Here is a 24,299-nt window from a genome sequence, read left to right as displayed (position 1 = left end):
AAATGGCCCACCAATAATGATAATCTGTATATACAGAGAGAACAAAAAAGCAAACATAGCACAACGTTAATAACTGGTGCATCTAGGAAAAATGTTATAAAGGAGACTATTATACTAGTCTCATAATTCTGTAAGTTTGAAATGTTTTTAAACCAAAAAACAAATAATAACCATACACTGTTCCCACTATCAGAAATATCAAAAATGTTATTTTGGGGCTTCCCTGGTGGCGCAGTGGTTGAGAGTCCGCCTGCCGATGCAGGGGACACGGGTTCGTGCCCCGGTCTGGGAAGATCCCACATGCCGCGGAGCGGCTGGGCCCGTGAGCCATGGCCGCTGAGCCTGCGCGTCTGGAGCCTGTGCTCTGCAACGGGAGAGGCCACAGCAGTGAGAGGCCCGCGCACCGCAAAAAAAAAAAAAAAATGTTATTTTGTATTTGGAGGGGGGAATCTGTGTAAATATAAATACACACATTCTCTCTCACACTTTATTACTTTCAGATGCCTGGGGGGTGGCAGTGGGGATGGGAATAGAGAGGGTGGAATATATAAACAGAGAAAACAGTCCATACATACAATAAAACAAAGGCACAGAAGCATTAAAAAATGTAAACCAAGATGATAGAGCCAACTATATTAATATACACTAAGCTTCTATATTAAGTTCTCAAAATGGGTCAAAAGTCAAAATTGAACTGTGAAGGTCACCATCACCATGAAAATGTACCAGAAATCTGCCAAATTTGAGGACCATCTGTCCATCCTCAAAAAGACGTAGTATGTGCCTTATGACAAGTTCAGTACTCATTTTCTACTTTCCACCTCTCTTTTTACAGGCACTTTTTGAAGGCAATACAAGGGAAGTTCAACTCAAAAGATTATTTTTCTCTTTGACAAATGATATAACAGTTAAATCAGAGAATATTCAAGAAAAGGACAGTTTAATGGTACCAGTGAACAAAATCATTCAATGCAGAATTAAAAATATGCCTTGAATCAGAGAAGAAATTATACTCACTTCTTTTGGAGTGTGATTATCAGCAATTCTCTGACCTTCAAAGAGAAACCTGAGTGAATTCATGGGAACTCCCTAAAAAGGTAGAAAACATACAAATATACAAATCTTAGAAGAGATAACAGGTACTTTGATGCACAAAAAGCAAATATGAAAGTTTCAACAGAATATGTAGAACATAATAAAACTAGAGAGCTAATTCTATCATAATTATCATTTACTGAGTACCAACTATTTGCTAGGCACTCCCTGTACCAAGTATTTTATAAACATAATCATAAATTTTCATCACAACAGCCCTGGAAGGTAGGTATTATCGCGTTATCTTCATTTCACAACTAGGGAATCTAAGGTATGGAGAAGGCACACAAGCTAGCCAAGAACTGAAGGCTAAATCTGCTCCTAAGCCTGTGCATTCTTAACCACTATTCTATATAGTTTCCTCTCAAATCTGTAGGCTAACATAAAGTCAGATATTGGATGAGCAGCCTCACTAGCTTCCAACTGTACAAGCAAAATTGGTTTTTAAACAGATTAAATCATAGAAATTCGGTAAAGCACAGGAGCAAGCCAGATAAACTACAGTAAACCTGTGATGCCATTTACAGCACTATAAATATCACAAAAGGTATTAAAATATATTTTTCTAATCATTTATTCCACAAAAATAGCTAAAAGAGAATAGATGGCTCATTTAAAGAGAAATAACTTCACTAATAAGTACAAATCAAGAATCATTTAGTCCAAAAGTATTAGAAAGTTCTGCTCAATAACTAACGTGTTAAGATTTTCACTGTTTCAATACAATACTATCCCAAAAACATCCAAAAAAATTCAAACTATCTTCCAATATGTACTATACTTAAATATATGAGACCTTGCAAACTTATCCTGTATTTGGTTTTAAACTATTTTTTGTGTTTTTTTGGCCACACTTCCGGGATCTTAGTTCCCCGACCAGAGATTGAACCTGGGAGCAGTGAAAGAGCCAAGTCGTAACCACTGGACCGCCAGGAAATACCCTGGTTTTAAATTATTCCCAGGGTTGGGACTTCCCTGGTGGCGCAGTGGTTAAGAATCCACCTGCCAACGCAGGGGACACAGGTTCAATCCCTGGTCCGGGAAGATCACACATGATGTGGAACAACTAAGCCCGTGCACCACAACTACTGAGCCTGCACTCCGGAGCCCACGAGCCACAACTACTGAAGCCTGCAAGCCTAGAGCCTGTGCTCCACAACAAGAGAAGCCACTGCAAAGAGAAGCCTGCACACCGCAACGAAGAGTAGCCCCTGCTCGCCACAACTAGAGAAAGCCCACAGGGAGCACCGAAGACCCAAAGCAGCCATAAATAAATAAATAAATAAATAAAAATTATTTCCAGGGTTATGTTAAAAATAAACATGACTGGGCTTCCCTGGTGGCGCAGTGGTTGAGAGTCCGCCTGCCGATGCAGGGGACACGGGTTCGGGCCCTGGTCCGGGAAGATCCCACATGTCGTGGAGTAACTAGGCCCGTGCGCCACAACTACTGAGCCTTCTCTCTGGAGCCCACGTACCACAACTGCTGAGGCCTGCGTGCCTGGAGCCTGTGCTCCACAACAGGAGAGGCCACTGCAGTGAGAGGCCCGTGCACCGCAGCGAAGAGTAGTACTGCAACTAGAGAAAGCCCGGGCACAGCAACGAAGACCCAATGGCAGCCAAAAATAAAATAAATAAATTTAAAAAAAAAAAAAAAAAAAAAAAAAAAAAATAAACATGACTGGGCTTCCCTGGTGGCGCAGTGGTTGAGAGTCTGCCTGCCGATGCAGGGGACATGGGTTCGTGCCCTGGTCCGGGAAGATCCCACATGCCGCGGAGCGGCTAGGTCCGTGAGCCATGGCCACTGGGCCTGCACGTCTGGAGCCTCTGCTCCACAACAGGAGAGGCCACAACAGTGAGAGGCCCTCTTACCGCAAAACAAAAAAAAAAAAAAAAAAAAAGAATAAACATGACTGACAAGAGTGGAATATTCTTTGATTTTAACTATAGGATCTTTCAAAAATGAAATATTTTATGTTGAAGTCAAAAAAGTTTCTATAGGGCTTCCCTGGTGGCGCAGTGGTTGAGAGTCCGCCTGCTGATGCAGGGGACACGGGTTCGTGCCCCGGTCCGGGAGGATCCCACATGCCGCGGAGCGGCTGGGCCCGTGAGCCATGGTCGCTGAGCCTGAGTGTCCGGAGCCTGTGCTCCGCAACGGGAGAGGCCACAACAGTGAGAGGCCCGCATATCGCAAAAAAAAAAAAGTTTCTATAGAAACCAGTCTATAAAATCAAAATGGAAAGATGATTCAATCTCTCTCTATTGGGTAAGTATTCCATACTTCAGATATACTGAGTGTCCCATTCCTCGTATATCAGCAAATATAAGAAAAAAATTATCAAGCCTCTGTGAACTGAGTATAGAAACTTCTAAAGACTGTAGACTCTGAAGCATAAAAAAGAAAGCTAGAAATTATACTAACTTGATGTTATATTATCTCCCCAAACCTAGCACCTTCAATTCTGGATCAGTTTAGTTTTCACTTTTGCACTGTTTTTTCTCAATAATCAACTCTCGCATTTACAGATGAGGTAAAAAGACCATATAATTTTCTTCAGAGTTGTTGTCAACAGTAATTGACAATGTATCCAAGTACCTACTAGCATACTGCACTTAATATGTTCGTTTCCAATTGTAGCTCCCATCATTATAACAAATGTGAGCTAGTTGAGACCCAATTAAAAGACTTTACTGAGCATAACAATTAATAGCAAAAACAGAAACAAGGAATTCCCTGGCAGTCCAGTGGTTAGGACTCTGCGCTTTCACTGCCAAGGACGCGGGTTCAATCCCTGGTCAGAGAACTAGGATTCCACAGTCCACGCAGAGTGGCCAAAAAAAACCAAAACAGAAACAAATATTTATTGTTGTACTTATTCTAACACCTAGATGATCTCTTTCTTCTTGCAAAGTCCTAACCATTAGACCACCAGAGAGGTCCCAAAGGATTACTTTTCTTTTGACAAGAAAGAAAAATTAATGATATATAAAGCACTGAATTTAATATTATAACATACAAACCTGTCTTTGACAGTATGATTCTTTGAGTTTCTTGAGATGTGTTGTCATTTTCACTTTGAAGTGAATCTCACTGCTATCCTACGGAGATATGAGGGAAAAAAGTCACTCTCTCTGTGTAAGCTATTTGCTTTGCTTGAAACAAATTATTTAATTACACATATACTACAAATAGAAATGTATACCTTGTCTCCTATATTTTCCCACCAAAATATTCTTTTTAGCATTCCTAACAGGTTTATTAAAATACTCTAATCATCCTCAAAGTTGCTATATACCCATTTCAAAATAAATTTAATAAAACGAACATAAAGATAATCTGTTAGAGGTTTTATAATTAGCAGCATAAGTAAAAGTCTGCATGTGAAAGAATGCATTCCTTCAGAACTGCATGCCTATTCTGTTTTCAAAATGAAAATGTGAACTGTCACAAACTCCCAAAGGCAACTCAAAACAAAAAGTATCCCCACAACTGAAGTGTCACTGAAGACGGTAAAACCTACAAAAGGGACGTAGACCACAAAATAACAGACACTTACTCCTGCCATAAAAAGTCACCACACAGAGTCTGGCTTCTCTTGCATGAGTAAAATGAGTCAGTCAAATTGATATATGGGATCACAGATAATTTTTTTCTACCCAGACTGTCAAGTAAACTACCAGGCAACCATCAGAAAAAAATACTGGCACTTGCATACTGTAAAAATTTCAAAGCCAATCCTAATGATTACATATCACATTCACAAATACGTGTTAGTGGAAGTTGCATGTTTTGTTTGTAACTATAATTTTTTTAAATTAATTATTTATTTGTTTGTTTATTTTTGACTGTGTTGGGTCTTTATTGCTACGCGCGGGCTTCCTCTAGTTGCGGCGAGCGGGGGCTACTCTTCGTTGCCGTGCACGGGCTTCTCATTGCGGTGGCTTCTCTTTGCTGTGGAGCACGGGCTCTAGGCGCATGGGCTTCAGTAGTTGTGACACGTGGGCTCAGTAGTTGTGGCTTGTGGGCTCTAGAGCACAGGCTCAGTAGTTGTGGCGCACGGGCTTAGTTGCTCTGCGGCATGTGGGATCTTCCTGGACCAGGGCTTGAACCCATGTCCCCTGGATTGGCAGGCGAATTCTTATCCACTGCACCACCAGGGAAGCCCTGTAACTATAATTATCTTTAAAAAAAACAGGGAATTCCCTAGCAGTCTAGTGGTTAGGACTCAGCGCTTTCACTGCAGGGGCTGGGTTCAACCCCTGGTCAGGGAACTAAGATCCCGTATGCTGTGAGGTGTGGCCAAATTTTCTTTTTAATTTATAATAAATAAATAAATACAAATTCTTGTCCTATGTATAATTTCACAAACAGACAAAATTTCTAGAGCAGTACCTCACACCATAAGCTAAAATCAGTTCCAGATGAATTAAAGAGCTAACATTAAAAAATTTTTTAAATATTTTCTGTTCTTCTTAGGGAGAGACTTTTTCCCTAATCTTGACACTGGGAAATCCTTATTTTAAAGCAAGATTTTAACTCATAAACCACTAAAAAGAGATTGATAAATATGACTTAATAAAAACATAAACCATCTATACAGTAAAAAGCACCACAAAAGTTAAGAGACCCTGAAGAAAATATTCACAACATATATAACAGACAAGAAAAATCAAGAAAATATAAAGCACTCCTACAAATCAGTAATTGTTAGAAAGGTAATCCATGGCATAGGACAAACATACACAGGCATACCTCATTTTATTGCACTCTGCTTTATTGCATTTTGCAGATACTATGTTTTTTTACAAACTGAAGCTCTGTGACAAACCTGAGTTGAGCAGGTCTACTGGCACCATTCTTCCAATAGCATTTGCTCATTTCGGGTCTCTGTGTCACATTTTGCTAATTCTCTAAATATTTCAAACCCTACACCTGCAAAAAAAAGGCTCACTGAAGGCTCAGATGATGCTTAGCACTTTTCAGCAATAAAGCGTTTTTAAACTAAGGTATGTACATTGGTTTTTTTAGATAAAGTACTATTGCACACTTAAACTACATTATAGTGTAAACGTAACTCTCATATGCACTGGGAAACAAAAAATCCATGTGATCTGCTTTATTGCAGTGGTTTGGAACCAAACCCGCATGTCTCTGAGGTATGCCTGTAAATCAGTGGAATAAAATTGACAGCCCAGAAGTAAACCCATATATATCTATGGTCAATTGATTTTGACAAAGATGTCAAGCAATTCAATGCGAAAAGGACAGACTTTTCCATCAGTGGTCTGGGACAAATAGATAGCCACATGCAAAAGAAAGAAGTTAGACTCTTCTTCAAACTCATACAAAAATCATTCATAAAGTACTCAAAATGATCAAAAACTTAATGTAAGAGCTATAACCATAAAAACCTTAGAAGACTCTATAGGTATAAATTTTTGCGACGCTGGATTGGGTAATAGTTTCTTAGATATGACACTAAAATCATAGTAACAAAAGAAAAAATAAATTCAATTCATCGAAATTAAAAACTGTTTCTGCAAAGGACACAACCCAGAAAGTGAAAAGACAACCCAAAGATGGGAGAAAACATTTGCAAACCATCTATCTGATAAGGATCTAATATCTTAAATATATATGACGAGTTATTACAACTCAAAAATAAAGACAAGTAATCCAATCTAAAAATGGACAAAAGATTGGAATAGACATTTCTCCAAAGAAGATGTACAAATGGGCAATAAGAACAGGAAAAGATACTCATCATTAACCATCAGGGAAATGCAAATCAAAAACACAAGACATAGGGCTTCCCTGGTGGCGCAGTGGTTGGGAGTCCGCCTGCCGATGCAGGGGACATGGGTTCGCGCCCTGGTCCGGGAGGATCCCACATGCCGAGCGGCTGGGCCTGAGAGGCCCACGTACCGCAAAAAGAAAAAAAAAAAAAAAAAAAAAAAAACACAAGACACCACTTCACACTCGCTAGGATGACTATAAAAAAAAGACAACAGCAAATATTAACTAGAATGTAAAATAACAAACCTTCATACATTGTCGGTGGGAATGTAAATGGTGCGGCCACCACTAAAAACAGTTTGGAAGCTCCTCAAAAAGTTTAAAAAAGTTACTACTATATTAGACACAACAATTCCACTCCTAGATATACAGAGAACTGAAAACATATCCACACAAAACTTACAATGAATGTTAATAGCAATATTATTCATAATAGCCAAAATATGAAAACAACCCAAACGTCCATTAACTGATGAATGGATAACAAACTCGGTATATCATACAATGAAATGTTATTCAGCCATAAAAAGGAGTGGAATACTGAAACACGCTACAATTTGAATGAACCTTGAAAATATTATGCTAAATAAAAGAAGCCAGGTCACAAATCATGTAATTCCATTTACATGAAATGTCCAAAATAGGCAAATCCATAAACGCAGAAAGTAAAGTAGATTAGTGGTTACTAGAGGCCGGGGGGGAAAGGAAGATGGGGAATTATGCTAATGAATACAACGTGTCTTTTTTGGGGTGATGAAAATGTTCTGGAATCAAATAATGGTAATGGTTGTACAGCCTTGTGAATATACTAAAGCACCTAAATTATACATTTTAAATGATGAATTTATGGTATCTGAATTATATCTTAATAAAAATTTTCAAAATAAGATGATCACAGAAAATAGGAAAAGGATATGAACACACGATTAATATAAACATAATAGGCAAAAAAATTATACCTCATTGATAATCAGAGAAATGCAAAATAAAATGTCTAGCTATTACACTGGCCCAAAATTGAAAGACTGCTAATATCCCATGTTTCAGAGAATGTGGGGAAATGGTACTCTCATGCTTCCATGGTGAGTGTCTACTAGTTCTTTCTTTTGTCCCTTAAAAAAAAAACTATGAAGATGCATTCCTCCAATAATTTTCAGCTAAACTTTAATTATCTGTTAACATCTCAAAAAGAGTCAATAAGATACAGGCCAGAGTCTGTAGAAATAAGGTGCCAAGAAAGAGAAAGGGGTTAAGAAAAGGCCTGAGAGGCCCTTTGGTTTAAGGGCCCTAGCATTATCACTCAAGAGAAGTTGCTATATTTGCCACCGAAGCATGCTAACCAAGAAAAAAGTTTTATTAGAAGAAATTAAGGTGATCTATATCTGCCTAGCAGAGCAATTAAGAAAACAGTATCACCCTCTTCTGCCTCCAACAGATGCATATGTAGTAAATGAATCGCCATTTTTTAATGACTTGCCATAGTTAAATCATTTTCTCTGTGTGTCAGAAATCATTCACACATTCCGGGGTCAAAGGAGAAAAATAATGAAACTCACCTGTCCGATGACTTTGAGTTTAATATATTCTCCTTCCTTCTTATCCCCCAAGTCCTCAGTTGAAGGTTTTGCCTCCTGAAAGAAAAGTACATATAAAGATAAAAGTTCCTATATGCTATTTTAATTATTCACCCATTACTTTGACTTACGGTACGAAACCTGCCCCTGAAAATACAGCAAGCATTTCTTTGCTCTGCCAGCCAATTAAGCAAAAAAGGTCCTAAGTCAATTACTCTCTCAAACACCGGTTCTAAAGATCACTAAAAATCAAGAAAGAAGTCTCTTTTACTATAAAAATCCTATAGTAATGGTTCTAAAACTTCACTGAGCATCAGAATCACCTAAAGTACTTGTTAAAAGACTGCTGGGCCTCATACCCAGTTTTTTATTCAGTAGGTCTGGGGTAGGGCTGTAATACACATTTCTAATTAATTACCAGGTGGTGCTATTGCTGCTACACAAAGGAACAACCTGGAAACCATTATCTTCAGTCAACTCCTATTAGTCATAGGAAGCTCTTCTCCATGAATCCTTAACCAAACATGTTGAATCCAAGATTATTTTCTCACAACCTACTGGGAGAAGCTAACTACTCCAATTACAAAACCGTACTAAGAAACATAAATTAATCATATTAACATAAGCAAAGTCTATTTAGAAAGGAAAATCAAATAGCAAAGCATTGGCCTAATGTAGTCTTGAGTCAAAACAAATCAGTTTTATATCAGCTATTATTTCAGACTATCTGAAGCAGTATATCCGATTTTAAAAGATTAGGCTTGGCCGAAAAAAAAAATTAGGAGACTTAAACTGGAATAAGAAAAAAGCCCAAACAGAGTAAGTAGTAAAAGGAAAGAGGAGACAAAATTGGAAGATCGAAGAGTATAACCCTCTTATAAATTATACAATAATAAATAAGATAATTTCAAATGAAGGCATATTGAAAAGAAAATGAAGTTAGAATAAACTAGTTGAAACAACTTTGCCACGAAGTATCTAAAAAAAGTAAGCCATTTTCAGTAAAGGCATAGCTTGGTAAATTTCAGTCAATGGTGTGATAAAAGTAGCTTTCCCGGGACTTCCCTGGTGGCGCAGTGGTTAAGAACCCGCCTGCCGGGCTTCCCTGGTGGCGCAGTGGTTGAGAGTCCGCGTGCCGATGCAGGGGACACAGGTTCGTTCCCTGGTCTGGGAAGATCCCACATGCCGCGGAGCGGCTGGGCCCGTGAGCCATGGCCACTGAGCCTGCGCGTCCGGAGCCTGTGCTCCGCAACGGGAGGGGCCACAACAGCGAGAGGCCCGCGTACCGCAAAAAAAAAAAAAAAAAAAAAAAAAAAAGAACCCGCCTGCCAACACAAGGGACACGGGTTTGATCCTTGGTCCAGGAATATCCCACATGCCACGAAGCAACTAAGCCCCTGCGCCACAACTACTGAGCCTGCACTCTAGAGCCCGTGAGCCACAACTACTGAAGCCCACACACCACAACTACTGAAGCCCATGCGCCTAGAGACCATGCTCCGCAACCAGAGAAGCCACTGCCATGAGAAGCCTGCACACCACAACGAAGAGTAGTTCCCACTCGCCACAACTAGAGAAAGCCCATGCGCAGCAATGAAGACCCAACGCAGCCAAAAATTAATTAATTAATTTAAAAAACAACAACAACAAAAAGTAGCTTTCCCATGCACTTTACCTTAGTTTGGCCACCATATTAGTCACTTATTTAAATATATGCTTTTTTATGATTCACAGCAATTTCAAGCTGTTAATCCATGCTTGATAAGAATATAACCAACTACACTGTATTTCAGAAGTAAAGTAACAAGGCCATTACCTGTTTATCTCATGCCAGTAAGTGAAAACTAACAAACTCTTTAACGTTCAAAATTTATTGAATATATTAAACTAGAAGTAGTAGCTTTTAAATTTAAGATACAGGCTAGAGTCCAGGGAAATGCTTAGATAACAGAACTGACTTCATTAGTGTGAAACCTTGCCTGTTTACCATTCTGTAGTACTTTCAACATTTGCTGACTACCGCATATTATGGCAGCAGGCCAAATTAACCTTCTTTAGTGAGACAGTATTTCACCTGAAAACTAGAAGACTGTCTTCAAACATAGTCTCACAACCACATTTCTATGAATTTATATTCAGAGTTAACAGTTCCTTCTTCCTTTACATATCTAGAGAGGACAAAGGACAGCTTATTCCACGCAGTGAAGGGCAACAAAGAGCAAAGAAGCCCTGAGTCCTCTTTAACTAAGAGAAGGGGTGTTAAGAAGCTTTATAGGAGTTAACCACAAGGAGAAAAACATGCCCCTGCAACCGGAGCAGCAATACATCAGCATAATGGGAGTGATTTTGCTCCAGTGTTTCCTAGACAGGGTAGCTACAGAGGCTACTCAGAACAAAAGAGTTCTTCCCCCTTCTCCAATCCATTGTCCACACTGCTTCAGAACTCTTTCTAAAGCACAGCTTCTCTGACATACGTATAACTACCCCTAATAAAAAGGTGCTTTAAGGCCTAGAACCAAACTCCCGCAGCACCTCATTCAGTTCCTCCATTACCAAGCTCAATTCTCATTTTTCTCTCTCCACTTCCTTTACAAACCAAGTATTTGGTTAAATTGGACTATTTGCTATTCCCTGAACATGTCTATAAACATTCTTCCACCTTCAGCCCTTTGCTGTTCCTGTTTCCTTTACCTGTAATACATATCCTCTCTCAACCTCTCTTGAAATCATCTCACAAAAATCCATCCCACACATCACCTAAAGTCCAGTATTTAAAAAAACTCTTCCAGGAACCACGGCACCCCTCAACCTTGCAACTGGGATTAGTATTTTCCTTTAATGCTCCCAGTGACAATTTATTCATATCCTTTATGGCATTTATTCTCAATTTAAAAACACTCCCTCTCTACTGTCTTCTCGAGGAGTCAGCCTCATCTTTTTCTTCGAACTTCTTATGAGAGTACTCAGCATTTGCTGTTTCCACTTTTACTCTCAACCCACTGTACTCTGGTTTATATCCCACCATTCCACTTGACACTTCTCTCACCAGGGTTACCAGTTCAACTCCTTATTGCTAAACCCAGTGGAAAATTTCAAGTCTCATCTTTAACTAACAGATACTTATGACTTTTTCCTTGAAAACTCTCTACCTTTGGCCTCCAACATTCCATTGTCTCCTCATCTTGACCACTTCCTTAAATGCTGGTGCTCCTCTAGGTTCCATGTCTTTAATCCTTTTTCTTCTTCTTCCTGGGTGACCCATAACTCCAACTACCTCTCAGATAATGACTCACAACCATCCTCACCAACCTGACAACTTTTCTGAGTTTCACTCATTTTTTCAAGTGCTTGAACATCTATCTCCACTTTGGATGTCCCCATAGGCACCTCAATTTAAGTGTCCAAAACTGAATGAATTATCTCTAACTCCTCTGTTAGCTTTAACTCCTCTTTCTGAAAACCAAAATCAAAAAAAACTACAATTCCTCCTGGATTCCCAATTACAATAAATGGTTACCATACACTCAGCTGCCCACAACAGAAATTTAGTAGTCATCTTTGGCTACTCTTCCTCTCTTAAATCTCACACTTAATCATTCATCATTTTGACAATTATATCTCTTAGTGACTCATTCTCTCCATTCCACTGCCTTAGTTCAGGCGCTCATTGTTGCTCATTAGCATTACTGCAATAGCATAACAAATGCCCCAAGTCTAGCTCCCCTCAATTAATTCTTCCCAACTACAACCAGAGCCATTTCTCTAAAATGCAATCTGATCTGCCGAGAACCTTCAGGATTAAGTTCAAACTCCTTAGCCAACATACACTGGTCTTCTGTGGGCTGGTCCCTGCATAGCAATCCAGCCTTGTTCTACTTCTGCTAATAATATCTTTTGCTCCAGCCACACTGATCTACAATTCCTTAAACATGGCACCCTCTACCTTATCTCCACTATCTCTGTACATGTTAATCACCTCCGCTTGGTATGCCCTTTCCTACCCTATTCGCCTTTCAAGACCACTCAAGCATCGCTTCCTACAAAATGATTTCCCTCATCACCCTCTTAAATGTTCCCATACTGCTTACTTTAATCTTATTATAACATGTTTGCATATCTGCGTCTCCCACAAGATTGAGTTCCTTATTGGCATGCCTTACTCTCCCCTGTATTTCTGGTCAAGCACAGTGTTTAGTATATATTTTGAAGATACTCAATACACTTGTTAAATTAACATTTTCTGTGACAGTTTTGTATGTCTTGACTTCCCTACAAGTTTACAAGGAGAGGGTCCAAGTTTTTCATCTTTATAATCTCTGTAGTGTCAGGCAAATACCAGGCAATTATTTAATGCTGGCTGAATTAAGCTAACAGCACTATTTTCTGTATCATACCACAAAATCTTACTAACACTTCATACTTCTACTGTATTGACTACACAATAGTCAATACAAACAAAATCCTTTCAGCGTTTTATATTCACAGTTGGGAATAAGAGATAATTCACTTCAATTTCTTAAGAACATGTGAATACTAGGATTTGAAATTTCCAAAAATAAACTGCCACTTTCCCTAGTCACTCCATTTTGGTGATCTCTTCCCAACTCTGAAGCACTAGAGCAATGTCATCTACACCCACTTGTTTAATAGCCTCATGCTTGCCTAATGCAGTCACCCAACTTTTCATGTGCTATCTTTTTGTTCTTTTCCTTTGACAAACTAGTTTGGAAAATGAGAAGATCTCGGACAAAAAAGGCCAAAGTTTGTCTCCAATGATCTTAGTGTCCTTTGTATGCCTTCTTTCCTTCTCTCCCCTGTAAAAAAGCAGCCAATACAGAATGGTATGGCACACTAGTCACAAAACAGTGAAAGCATTCAGCACTGGGTGTGGGACAGTAGGTCATCAGAGAAAAGAGAATCCCAGAGAGGGCTGGCTGATTTGGCTGGAAAGGTTACACAGCCCCCAGAGCAGAAGAAACTGGTAATGTAAAGAAAAGTAAACGTATGTACAAGATGAAAGACAGGAACTGGAAACCTCTAAATTCTCTGGTCTGTGTCATCTAGAGATTAAATCATGGTAACTGGAACAGTAAAAGGAATTTATCAGACACCAGGCACTACCAACTCTTCTTTCCAAGATATAAATTAAACAGCTTAGAAATAGAAGATCTGAAAAGAAGAACTGGACAGGAAAAGACAGAGAACACAACAATCCTCATTTACAAATGTACAGAATTCAACAGAAGGTTTTTATTGTGCCATTTCAAAGTCAAAAGAACAAGAACTTTGCTAAAAATCACTATGGCAATCAGTATGTTGACAATTCAATCACAGGAAAACAGCACCACACTTAACTACCCCCAATCTGTCAATGACCCTTCCAGTTGTACAAGGATTGTTCATTCTTCTGAAAGAGGGGGGATTCTGGGGAAAACTAAAAATAAAGAATACATTTACTCTTATTTGATGACATTAACAAACCTGTTCAATTTTAAAGGTGGGACAACAGTATCCTGGTTTTGTTAAAAGAAAAAGTCCTTCTCTTTTAAAGACACATACTGAAATATTTGCAGATGAAAAGACACAATGTCTGGGTTGGTTTCAAAATAATGTTATGAAGTGGAGTGGCGTCATGCAAATGAAATACGATAGGCCAAGAGATGGGTATATGCGTTCAATTAAATTTTTCCATAACAAAACATTTCATTAAAAATACATTCAAAGTTCCCAAAAATTCTGTTAACCATAGTTCTTACTGTACATCGGTTTATTTCATTTTATTTCCTAATGAAGAAAGCTCAACAAGGACTAAATTGGATGATTCTAGGGCTTCCCTGGTGGCGCAGTGGTTGAGAGTCCTCCTGCCGATGCAGGCGATGCAGGTTCGTGCCCCGGTCCGGGAAGATCCGTGTCCGCCTGCCGATGCAGGGGATGCGGGTTCATGCCCCGGTCTGGGAAGATCCCACATGCCGCGTAGCGGCTGGACCCGTGAGCCATGGCCCCTGGGCCTGCACGTCCGGGGCCTGTGCTCCGCAACGGGAGAGGCCACAGCAGTGAGAGGCCCACGTACCGGAAAAAAAAAAAAAATTGGATGATTCTAATAACTGTATCCATTATTTAAAGATACAAAGCCTCGGGCTTCCCTGGTGGCGCAGTGGTTGGCGGTCCGCCTGCTGATGCGGGGGGCGCAGGTTCGTGCCCCGGTCTGAGAGAATCCCACGTGCCGCTGTGCGGCTGGGCCCGTGAGCCATGGCCGCTGGGCCTGCGCGTCCGGGGCCTGTGCTCCGCAGCGGAAGAGGCCGCAGCAGTGAGAGGCCCGCGTACACCAAAAAAAAAAAAAAGATACAAACCCTCAAATTACAATAAAGTCATCTCCCTCATACTTCAATGGATTTACCACAATTCTAAAAGTACACACACACACACACACACACACACACACACACACACACACATTTCTTCAGTGCATGCTGCCTATGTTCAAATTTAATGAGACAGTACTAGACGTTTGAAATAAAACTGACCAGACTTAACTCCGTAACTTGAAGTTAAGTCAAGCTATCAAGACACTGGGACTTCCGTAAATTTACATTCAACCCTAGAATTGCAGTTAAACACTAAACGAAGACAACTTCTCAGGAACTAAAGATTATAATTGAAAATCCCACTGGTTGCACTTCCCTGGTGGTGCAGTGGTTAAGAATCTGCCTGCCAATGCAGGGGACTCGGGTTCAATCCCTGGTCTGGGAAGATCCCACATGCCGTGAGGCAACTAAGCTGTGCACCACAACTACTGAGCCTGCACTCTAGAGCCTGTGAGCCACAACTCCTGAGCCCACGTGCCACAACTACTGAAGCCCACATGCCTAGAGCCCATGCTCTGCAACAAGAAAAGCCACCGCAATGAGAAGCCTGCACACAACGAAGAGTAGCCCCTGCTCGCTGCAACTAGAGAAAGCCCATGCACAGCAACGAAGACCCAACACAGCCAAAAATAAATAATTGTTTTAAAGTTAAAATATATATTTATATTAAAAAAAAAAAGAAAAGGAAATCCTGCTGGTTATATAAACCCTACTCTCTGCAGCTAGACTATGGACCTATGCAAAGCCTAGAACAAACTGGCTTCACTGTATCCAAAAGTACTAGCAGGCAGATTTAGAGGTATGGCAGACATTGTTAATTACCTATCCAGGATCCATTTTCCCCTTCTTCCTTACAAAGGGAAGCCTAAATTTGCCAGCCAAAAAAAAGAAAGAAAAAAAAAATTCTAATCTTCTCTTATGGCCACATGATGCAGTGCTGGCCATGCAGATAGAAGGTGACATACTTTTTGCTGGTACATACTTTTTGGCATACTTTTATCCTTTGCTCCATCCCTTTCTCCTGCCTGGAACAAGACACAAAGTAACCTTGCCAGCAAGGAGACAAGCATCAGAGTGAAGACACCTGCTAAGGACAGAGGGGAAAGAAGTATCAGGGCATGGTGGAGCTGCCTTACCATCCCTGAACTACTTATGTCTGAATTTTCTTGCTTCATTAGAAAAATAAACTGCAAACTTGTTTAACCTACTATATATCAGATTTTCTGTTATTTAGTCCAAAAGCAATCCAAATTGACATAGGAGGTGCTCTAAATAGGTAGCATTTGGCTTATATTAAAAAACAGCTCCTAGAAAACCAGCTCAGTGTGCATCAAAAACAGAATAGATAAGTAAATTGTGGTATAGTCATACAATGGAATGCAATTGTAGCAATGGGATTTAACAACATACAACTATACACAATAATACAGACAAATCTCCAAACAATGCTGAGCAAAAGAAGCCATACACTGAAATATATACATACTGTATGATTCCACTTATAAAAAGTTATAATGTATAAAAGCAGGCAAAACTATGTTGGTAGTCAGGACATTCTTTTTCTTTTTAATAAATTTACTTTTTTTTATTATTATTTTTTTTTTTTTGGCTGAGTTGGGTCTTCATTGCTGCATGCAAGCTTTCTCTAGTTGCAGTGAGCGGAGGCTACTCTTCGTTGTGGTGCACGGGCTTCTCACTGCAGTGACTTCTCTTGTTGTGGAGCATGGGCTCTAGGTGCACAGGCTTCAGCAGTTGTGGCACGTGGGCTCAGTAGCTGTGGCACGTGGGCTCAGTAGCTGTGGCACGCGTGCTCAGTAGTTGTGGCTCGCAAGCTCTAGAGCACAGGCTCAGCAGTTGTGGCGCACGGGCTTAGTTGCTCTGCAGCATGTGGGATCTTCCCGGACCAGGAATATATGTATCAAACCCATGTCCCCTGCACTGGCAGGTGGATTCTTAACCACTGCGTCACCAGAGAAGCCCTGGACAGTCGTTCTTAATCTGGGTGCTGGCTGCATGGATGTGACCAGTTTTTGAAAATTCAGCAAACTGTACATTTATGTACACTTTTTCATATATATATTTATCTTCAGTAAAACCTTTAAAAATATCTGACCCTGGCTATTGAGAACAGCAGGTCCAGCAAACAGAACTCCACCCTTCCTTCCTTCAGGTCTTTTCCTTCAGATTCTCAATAGCTCAGTAAAAGCAATCAAATGCAAAAAGAATGGTCAAAATATAAAAGTATAACAAATACAACATATCTTTAAATAAACTTAAGTCGTGTTGCAGGAATTCCAAATTTTAAACCATAAGACTAAGGTACTCAATAATAGGATCTGTGTGGCCTTACCCACATGACTTTTTTAAAGTAGAATATCAGAGAATAATCTACAAAAAAAAAACCACACACAATTTTAATATATTCCAAAATGGGATACCAAACATGACTTAGAGAAAATGGGAGTTCCCTGGTGGTCCAGTGGTTAGGACTCGGTGCTTTCACTGCCTGGGCCCAGATTCAATCCCTGGTCGGGGAACTGAGCTAAGATCCCACAAGCAGCGCAGGATTATTATTATCCATAACAATGGATAATATCCCAATGTCCTGGAAGAAGTAAATGATTCAATTTTGGAGATAACGTTACTAGGTCTATTGCTAATAGAACTAAAGATCCAGAAGGTATGCAAACACATCGTAAAAGGAAAACTACTGCATGACAACCAACCCTTCCTCAATAACAAAACACCATGGGAATTGAAAGAGGAGGAGAAAGATACCTGCTGTTTCACGTTTCTGAGGCAACCTTTCAATTCTAGGGCCTAGAATGCTGCCTGGAACATCAATAAATACTTGTTAAATCAATAAATCTGACCACTCATTCCTTTAAAAACTTTTACTAAGTATTCAGTCACTCTGCTAGGCACTTCAGAAAAAAAGGGTGAATAAACCCTGATTCCTAACCCTGGAAAGCAAACAGTAAAATGGAGAAAGGCACTTAAATAAATGATTACAACACTAAATATATAACCTATAATAGAAACATTCTAAATGGTATGGGGGTCTAATGAGTGTCAGTAGATATTTGACAACTGCTTTACAGTTTTGAAATCTGAACTACTCCACTAACCCTCATGAGTACTCTTTTTGTTAATTAATTAATTTATTTATTTTTGGCCGCGTTGGGTCTTCGTTGCTGAGCACAGGCTTTCTCTAGTTGCAGTGAGCGCGGGCTTCTCATTGTGGTGGCTTCTCTTGTTGCGGAGCACGGGCTCTAGGCGCCCATGCTCTGGAACAGGTAGTTGTAGCACACAGGCTCAGCTGTCGTGGTGTGCAGGCTCTAGAGCACAGGCTCGTTAGTTGTGGCACACGGGCTTAGTTGCTCCACAGCATGTGGGATCTTCCCGGACCAGGGTTCAAACCTGTGTCCCCTGCATTGGCAGGTGGATTCTTAACCACTGCGCCACCAGGGAAGTCCCCCTCATGAGTACTCTAACATAATAATCATACTCAGTTTTTAAAATACTATTAAATAATGTTTAGGTAACATTTTATTTGAAATGTTTCATTATAATCAATATGTTTGCAACATTTACTAGCAGCACTTCATGTATCTGTCAGAGAGAAGACAGAATACATCACTCCTCTCCTGGGGCATGGAATGTTTAATATATGTATCACTAACTAGATGCTCAAGTCATAGCTACAGTATGCAGCTATGTATGTTAATACTTATTCTTAACATACTTATAAGTATGTTATACTTATTCTATGACATAAATAGTATACATAATTATAAACTTTAATATACACCTAGTTTATCATATTCTCCTGCTATCTCAAGCTAACAGAAAGATCAGCAAACATCAACAACAGAGAGATATAAAGAATGCTGCAGGGAATAACGCTATCCTAACAAAAGAAATACAATTAATGTGGTAGACTAAAGATAACTGCAAATTCTTTGTTACTCTTCCTATTAAGAAATGGAGTTTAGATGCCTTTCCCTTGGTGACTATAGTTAATAATAATACTGTATTGTATATTTGAAAGCTGCTGACAGTAGATCTTAAAAGTTCTTATCACAAGAAAAATTTGTAACTGGGAGATTGGGATTGACATATATACACTAATATGTATTAAATGGATAACTAATAAGAACCTGCTGTATAAAAAATTAAATAAAATTCAAAAACAAAAAAAAGAACATTTGTAACCATTGTGGTGATGGATGTTAACTAGACCTATTGTGGTGATCATTTCACAATATATACAAATACTGAATCATTATGTTGTACACCTGAAACTAATGTTATATGTCACATATATCTCAATAAAAATAAATGCCTTTCCCCTGAATCTGGGCTGGGCTTAGTGATTTGCCTAACCAACAGAATGCAGAAGTGACTTCCAAAGTTAGGTTCTAGGAGGCTTGGGGTTTCCACCCAAGGTTCTCTAGAACACTCTCTTGTGAGCCCTGAGCTGCCATAAGTCTGAATATCCTGGGGTCCCCATGCTCAAGAAGAATACATGACGAGAGCACTCAGAGGCCTTGAGACTATATGAAGAACCCATCCGTTACAGCCCACAGTCATGTGAGTAATCCCAGCAGAAGCCCCACACATCAAGGAGCAGTGATGAGCCCAACCCACAGAGCCCTGCCCAAATTGCAAATTTATGGGCAAAACAAGACTTTTGCTTTAAGCCATTACGTTGTTTTTTTTTTTTTTTTTTTTAAAGCCATTACGTTTTGAAGTAGTCTGTCAGGTACCAACAGATAACCAGAATTACATAATGCTTCAAAATCCTTGACTAAAGATAAAAGGAGATCATTCAATCAATATCTCTATCTCTCTCCCTCTCTGCCCGCCCTCTCTCTGAGGTGGGGACGGACAGAGTAAAACTGCTACAACAGATTCAGTCAGCATTTGAAGCAAATCAGTTATCCAATTATTACAAATTAATAGACCTGAATTGAAGAGCTGAAGTCCATGCTGCCTTTCATGATTCTGATTTGAAAAAGAAACACTATAAATGTGAATGTAAGGAAGGAAGAAGGAAAAATATTTGTACAAATTACCCTTACCAGTTTGATATTAAACTTCTTGTTCTATGTAAGTGCTCAGTTTTGCTGCAACGTGAAATTAGGCTAAAAGTGAGCACCCAATCAGGTCTCTATTATTGGTTAAAGGCTAGTCCTTCACCTTTTTTGAGGGATCACGTACCCCTTATGAAAGCTATGGATCCTTTCTCCCTAAAAAAATACACACGCACAAATATAACTTCATACAATTTCCATACAATTTCAGTGGATTTTCAGCCCTTAGGATTCATGATCCTCAGGTTTAGAACCTGTATTATAGGATTATTCAATAATGGTACACTGGATAATGATGGCATTGTTAGAATTATGAGAAATTATTTCATTCAAATTCCAAAAATAATCATTTTTCATTAGTCAATGGAGAACCCAGCAATTCAAGTCTTATGTGACTTTAATGTCCACTTTTTTTTTTTTTTTTTTGCGGTATGCGGGCCTCTCACTGTTGTGGCCTCTCCCATTGCGGAGCACAGGCTCCAGACGCGCAGGCTCAGCAGCCATGGCTCACGGGCCCAGCCGCTCTGCGGCATGTGGGCTCTTCCCGGACCGGGGCACGGCACGAACCCGTGTCCCCTGCATTGGCAGGCGGACTCTCAACCACTGCGCCACCAGGGAAGCCCTGTCCACCTATTTTAACTTGAAATTATTACTCAATTCCAATATCTTAGCACAGACAATAACCTTCTGAGAGATGCCTCAGAAAATACATCGTTCTAAGACAACCTGGTTTATATTGTCTTTTGGGGACAGTGGTTCAGTCTCATGCTGCTGATACGGCACAGTAGTAACTTGGGATTCTTACTCTCACTCATAAGCCTCATCAGGGTAAGAGTTCAGCTTCATATCTCTTTAAATCCTTAGCATCCCAACACTAAAATTGTACTGGGTCCCGATTATTATTAACAACGACGTTGGTCAATCAGCCTAGAGCAACAGTGCTCATACTTTACGGTCACAGGACTCTTTTACACTCTTAAAAATTATTTAGAACCCCATAAAGCTTTTGTGAAGTTGGTTATATCTACTGAGGTTTGCAGTATTAGACACTGAAACTGAGAAATGTTTTATATACATATTAATTCATTTTAAGATAATAAACCCAATATATATTAGCAAATAATGTATTTTTATTAAAAATATTTTTCATGTTGCTATTTATGAAAAAAAATTTTTTTTTTTTTTTTGGCTGCGTTTTGTCTTCATTGCTGTGCATGGGTTTTCTCTAGTTGCGGCGAGCAGGGCTTACTCTTGGTTGCAGTGCACGGGCTTCTCATTGTGGTGGCTTCTCTTGTGGTGGAGCATGGGTTCCAGGCACATGGGCTTCAGTAGTTGTGGCACACAGGCTCAGGAGTTGTGGCTCACAGGCTCTAGAGCACAGGCTCAGTAGTTGTGGCGCACAGGCTAAGTTGCTCCGCGGCATGTGGGATCTTCCCAGACCAGGGATTGAACCCATGTCCCCTGCACAGTCAGGCAGATTCTCAACCACTGCACCACCAGGGAAGTCCCGAAAAATATTTTAATAATAGCAATATGGAACACTGGTAAGGATATGATGCTACCCTCATTAAATGGTACTGTGTATATAAATCACAATTTCTTGAAAGTAGCAATGAAGCATCAATCTTAAAAAATACATATTTTCAAAACAAAACTAGTAAGAAAAGTGGCACTGTTTTGCATTTTTGCAAATCTCTTCAATGTCTGGCTTAACAGCAGCTGGATTTCCACATCTGCTTCTACTGATACATTTTAATCTGCTGTGATATACCAGGTCATGTCAATCTCTAGAAAACTCCACTGAACACTCATGAAAGAATGATAGTGGAAAAGACAATGTCTTAGTATTATCGTGAAAATTGTTTTGGCCCCAAGGACCCCCTGAAAAGAATCTAAAGAACCTCTGGCCTAGAGGCACCTGTTAGTGTCCTAGGTCCTTTATTTCTTCCTTCAAGTCTCTTCTAAATGACTGGAATTCAAACTGGAGCAATAAATTCTACAATTTACTGTATAATCCCTTCTGTACACTGCTCTTTCATCAGACTATAGTAAATTTCAACAGGCTTCCTAGCCACTTCTGAGCATCAAAATAAAAGGCTGATAAAATTAAGCATTTACACCTGTTCTTTCCTCCCTGGTAACCAAGTAAACAACTATCTAGGGAGACAGTTATAACGCCATTCCCATACCAATTTGGGAATTAATCTAGACTGTTAGTAAGAAGATCCACCCAAAACTAATCTAGATTATGGTTTAACCTTAAAAATATAACTGTACGTTTTGCGCAACAGTACAAATCCACAAAAGCCTCACTTGCTCTCACCAAGTGGTACAAAACTGAACTGGGTTAAAAGCCAAGGGAATAAGTGTGTTAACTTTAAAAGTTCAAGTACATTATGGGGTTGAATGAGAAACAGTTTTCTAGATAACTATCACTAAACAAGCAAAAGGTCCAAAAATACTTTAAAAAGTCAAAGTCGTCTGAGCAAACAAAACAAAGTCCAGACAAAAAACCTATAAAGTAAAAACTAGCCATAAACATGGTTAAATAGAAAAGGATGAGGAAGAAAAACTTACCACATAAAATCGAACACTCCTGATTGAGTGCAAATCCCAAGTAAATTCTTGATATTAACATTCAGATGGAGCACTCTGCTATAACAGGAAGCTTTCTGCAAATGTTCTGCAACTGCTCTACATACACGAAGTTTTCCTATCCTTTTCCTCAAAGGTATCAGTCATCTTCATGTTAACGCCCAGATGAAACGCTTTCTGTTGCTCTAGCAGTTTTGTTCTACTTTGTTTCTTGATTATTCTGAGTTCTCTCTTACAACTGGAGAGCTACTGAACCAATCCCGAGTAAGAAATAGGAAAGTACAAGAAAGAGGCGACAGCTCTGCACACCCACACGGAAAAGGACTCAGAGCAGAGCAGAGACAGCCCGGCCCCAGCTGCAATCCGAACGGAAGGCAGAGCTTTCTAGGTTCCCAGCAACACCAGACAATGTCTCCCTCCCCCCCGCCCCCACGTCCCCGCTCCAAGACTATCTAAAGACTAAGAACCCAAAAGTGGAGTCCACCCGCTTTTCAGGGCCACGGAGGCTCCGGGGCAGGTAATCTCCCCCGTTACATAACTGGGGCCTAGGGCCCTGCTTCTGCAATGAGTCCTCTGAAGAGGCAGGCACACGGGTTCCCCACGGACCCTCTCGGGAAAGTGGAAGCTGGGCTCTCTGCACCTGGTCGGCCCCGGAGAAAGAAGGGAGACGACTTGAGGCCGCGACCGGAGGCGCTGGGGCACAGGGGGTGATAAGCCAGCCAGGCGAGAGCCAGGGCGGCTCCCGAAGGCCCGCGGCAGGCCCGGGCGCCTCCGGTCCTACTCCACTCCCCTCCCTCGCCAGCCCAGTCCCCACCGGCCGCCCCCTCCCCCATTCCGCGCTCCCCTCCCCCGCGCCTCCATCCCCGGCCCCAGCCGAGCGGCTGGCGGACGTGCGGAGTAAGGCCTCGGCCACCGCCATCGGATGGCTCCCAGGCCAGTACCTGGTCAGACATGGTGACGGTGGTTTCCCCCGGGGTCTCCGCACAGCAGCGGCCTCGGGTAGGCAGAACCTCGCTCCGGGGTTTACAAATCCGTCTCCCTTCCCCACAGCACAACACCGCGGCTGAAGGCACTTCCGCTACGCCTGGCGTCACTTCCGCTACGCGCTAGGAGGAGGGGGAAGGAAGAGAGGAAAGGCGAGGCGGGAAAGCCGGGGGGGTGGGGGAGCGCTGCCCGGAGGCTGGAGGGCCGAGCGTCTTTAGTGGTGGTCGCGCGAGTAAATAAACGACAGTCCCCTCAGCTGCACCTAGACTAGGCCTTGTGCCTGGGTCCCGAGCCCATCCCCCTGGGGAAAAGTTCCGGGTGCCAGTCTCGACGTCGGGAAGCGTACTGAGCACAGACCCCTCCCTCTGATACCTTGCCCGTTTCTGAAGGCTGAGCCAAGATACTTTTTTTTTTTTTTTTTTTTTTTTTTTGCGGTACGCGGGCCTCTTACTGTTGTGGCCTCTCCCGTTGCGGAGCACAGGCTCCGGACGCGCAGGCTCAGCGGCCATGGCTCACGGGCCCAGCCGCTCCGCGGTATGTGGGATGTTCCCGGACCGGGGCACGAACCCGTGTCCCCTGCATCGGCAGGCGGACTCTCAGCCACTGCGCCACCAGGGAAGCCGCAAGATACTTCTATTGTCTCCTCCTGGCCTTGCTCATCGATCTCCATGAATAAATTGGACTGTATACCTAGTGTATACAGTAGTGTATACTGTATACCTAGAACTCTAGTGCTTCTTACACTAGAGCTAGAATTTTTGGTTAACCAACCCTGGCCAAACACATGAACTTAA

At 41.0% G+C, this 24,299-nt stretch overlaps 1 protein-coding gene across 2 annotated transcripts in view; it reads right to left on the bottom strand.

Annotated features, from left to right (window-relative positions):
- SUMO1 (small ubiquitin like modifier 1) overlaps positions 1-23,613 on the bottom strand; it is a 28,957-nt gene extending 5,344 nt beyond the window's left edge. The window contains exons 1-4 of one of the 2 annotated variants that reach the window (XM_032638257.1): positions 23,463-23,613; positions 8,448-8,522; positions 4,116-4,193; positions 1,018-1,089 (exon numbers count right to left, since the gene is read on the bottom strand). In XM_032638257.1, the coding sequence (XP_032494148.1) occupies positions 1,018-1,089; positions 4,116-4,193; positions 8,448-8,522; positions 23,463-23,474 (237 nt within the window). In that variant the 5' untranslated portion in view covers positions 23,475-23,613. The remainder of the gene's footprint in view (positions 1-1,017; positions 1,090-4,115; positions 4,194-8,447; positions 8,523-23,462) is intronic. The other variant, XM_032638259.1, reaches the window with a different exon arrangement.
- Positions 23,614-24,299: the final 686 nt, after the last annotated feature.

The sequence above is a fragment of the Phocoena sinus genome, chromosome 7 (assembly GCF_008692025.1).
Source record: "Phocoena sinus isolate mPhoSin1 chromosome 7, mPhoSin1.pri, whole genome shotgun sequence".
Taxonomy (NCBI): Eukaryota; Metazoa; Chordata; class Mammalia; order Artiodactyla; family Phocoenidae; genus Phocoena; species Phocoena sinus.
This window is presented reverse-complemented; position numbering and strand designations above follow the sequence as displayed.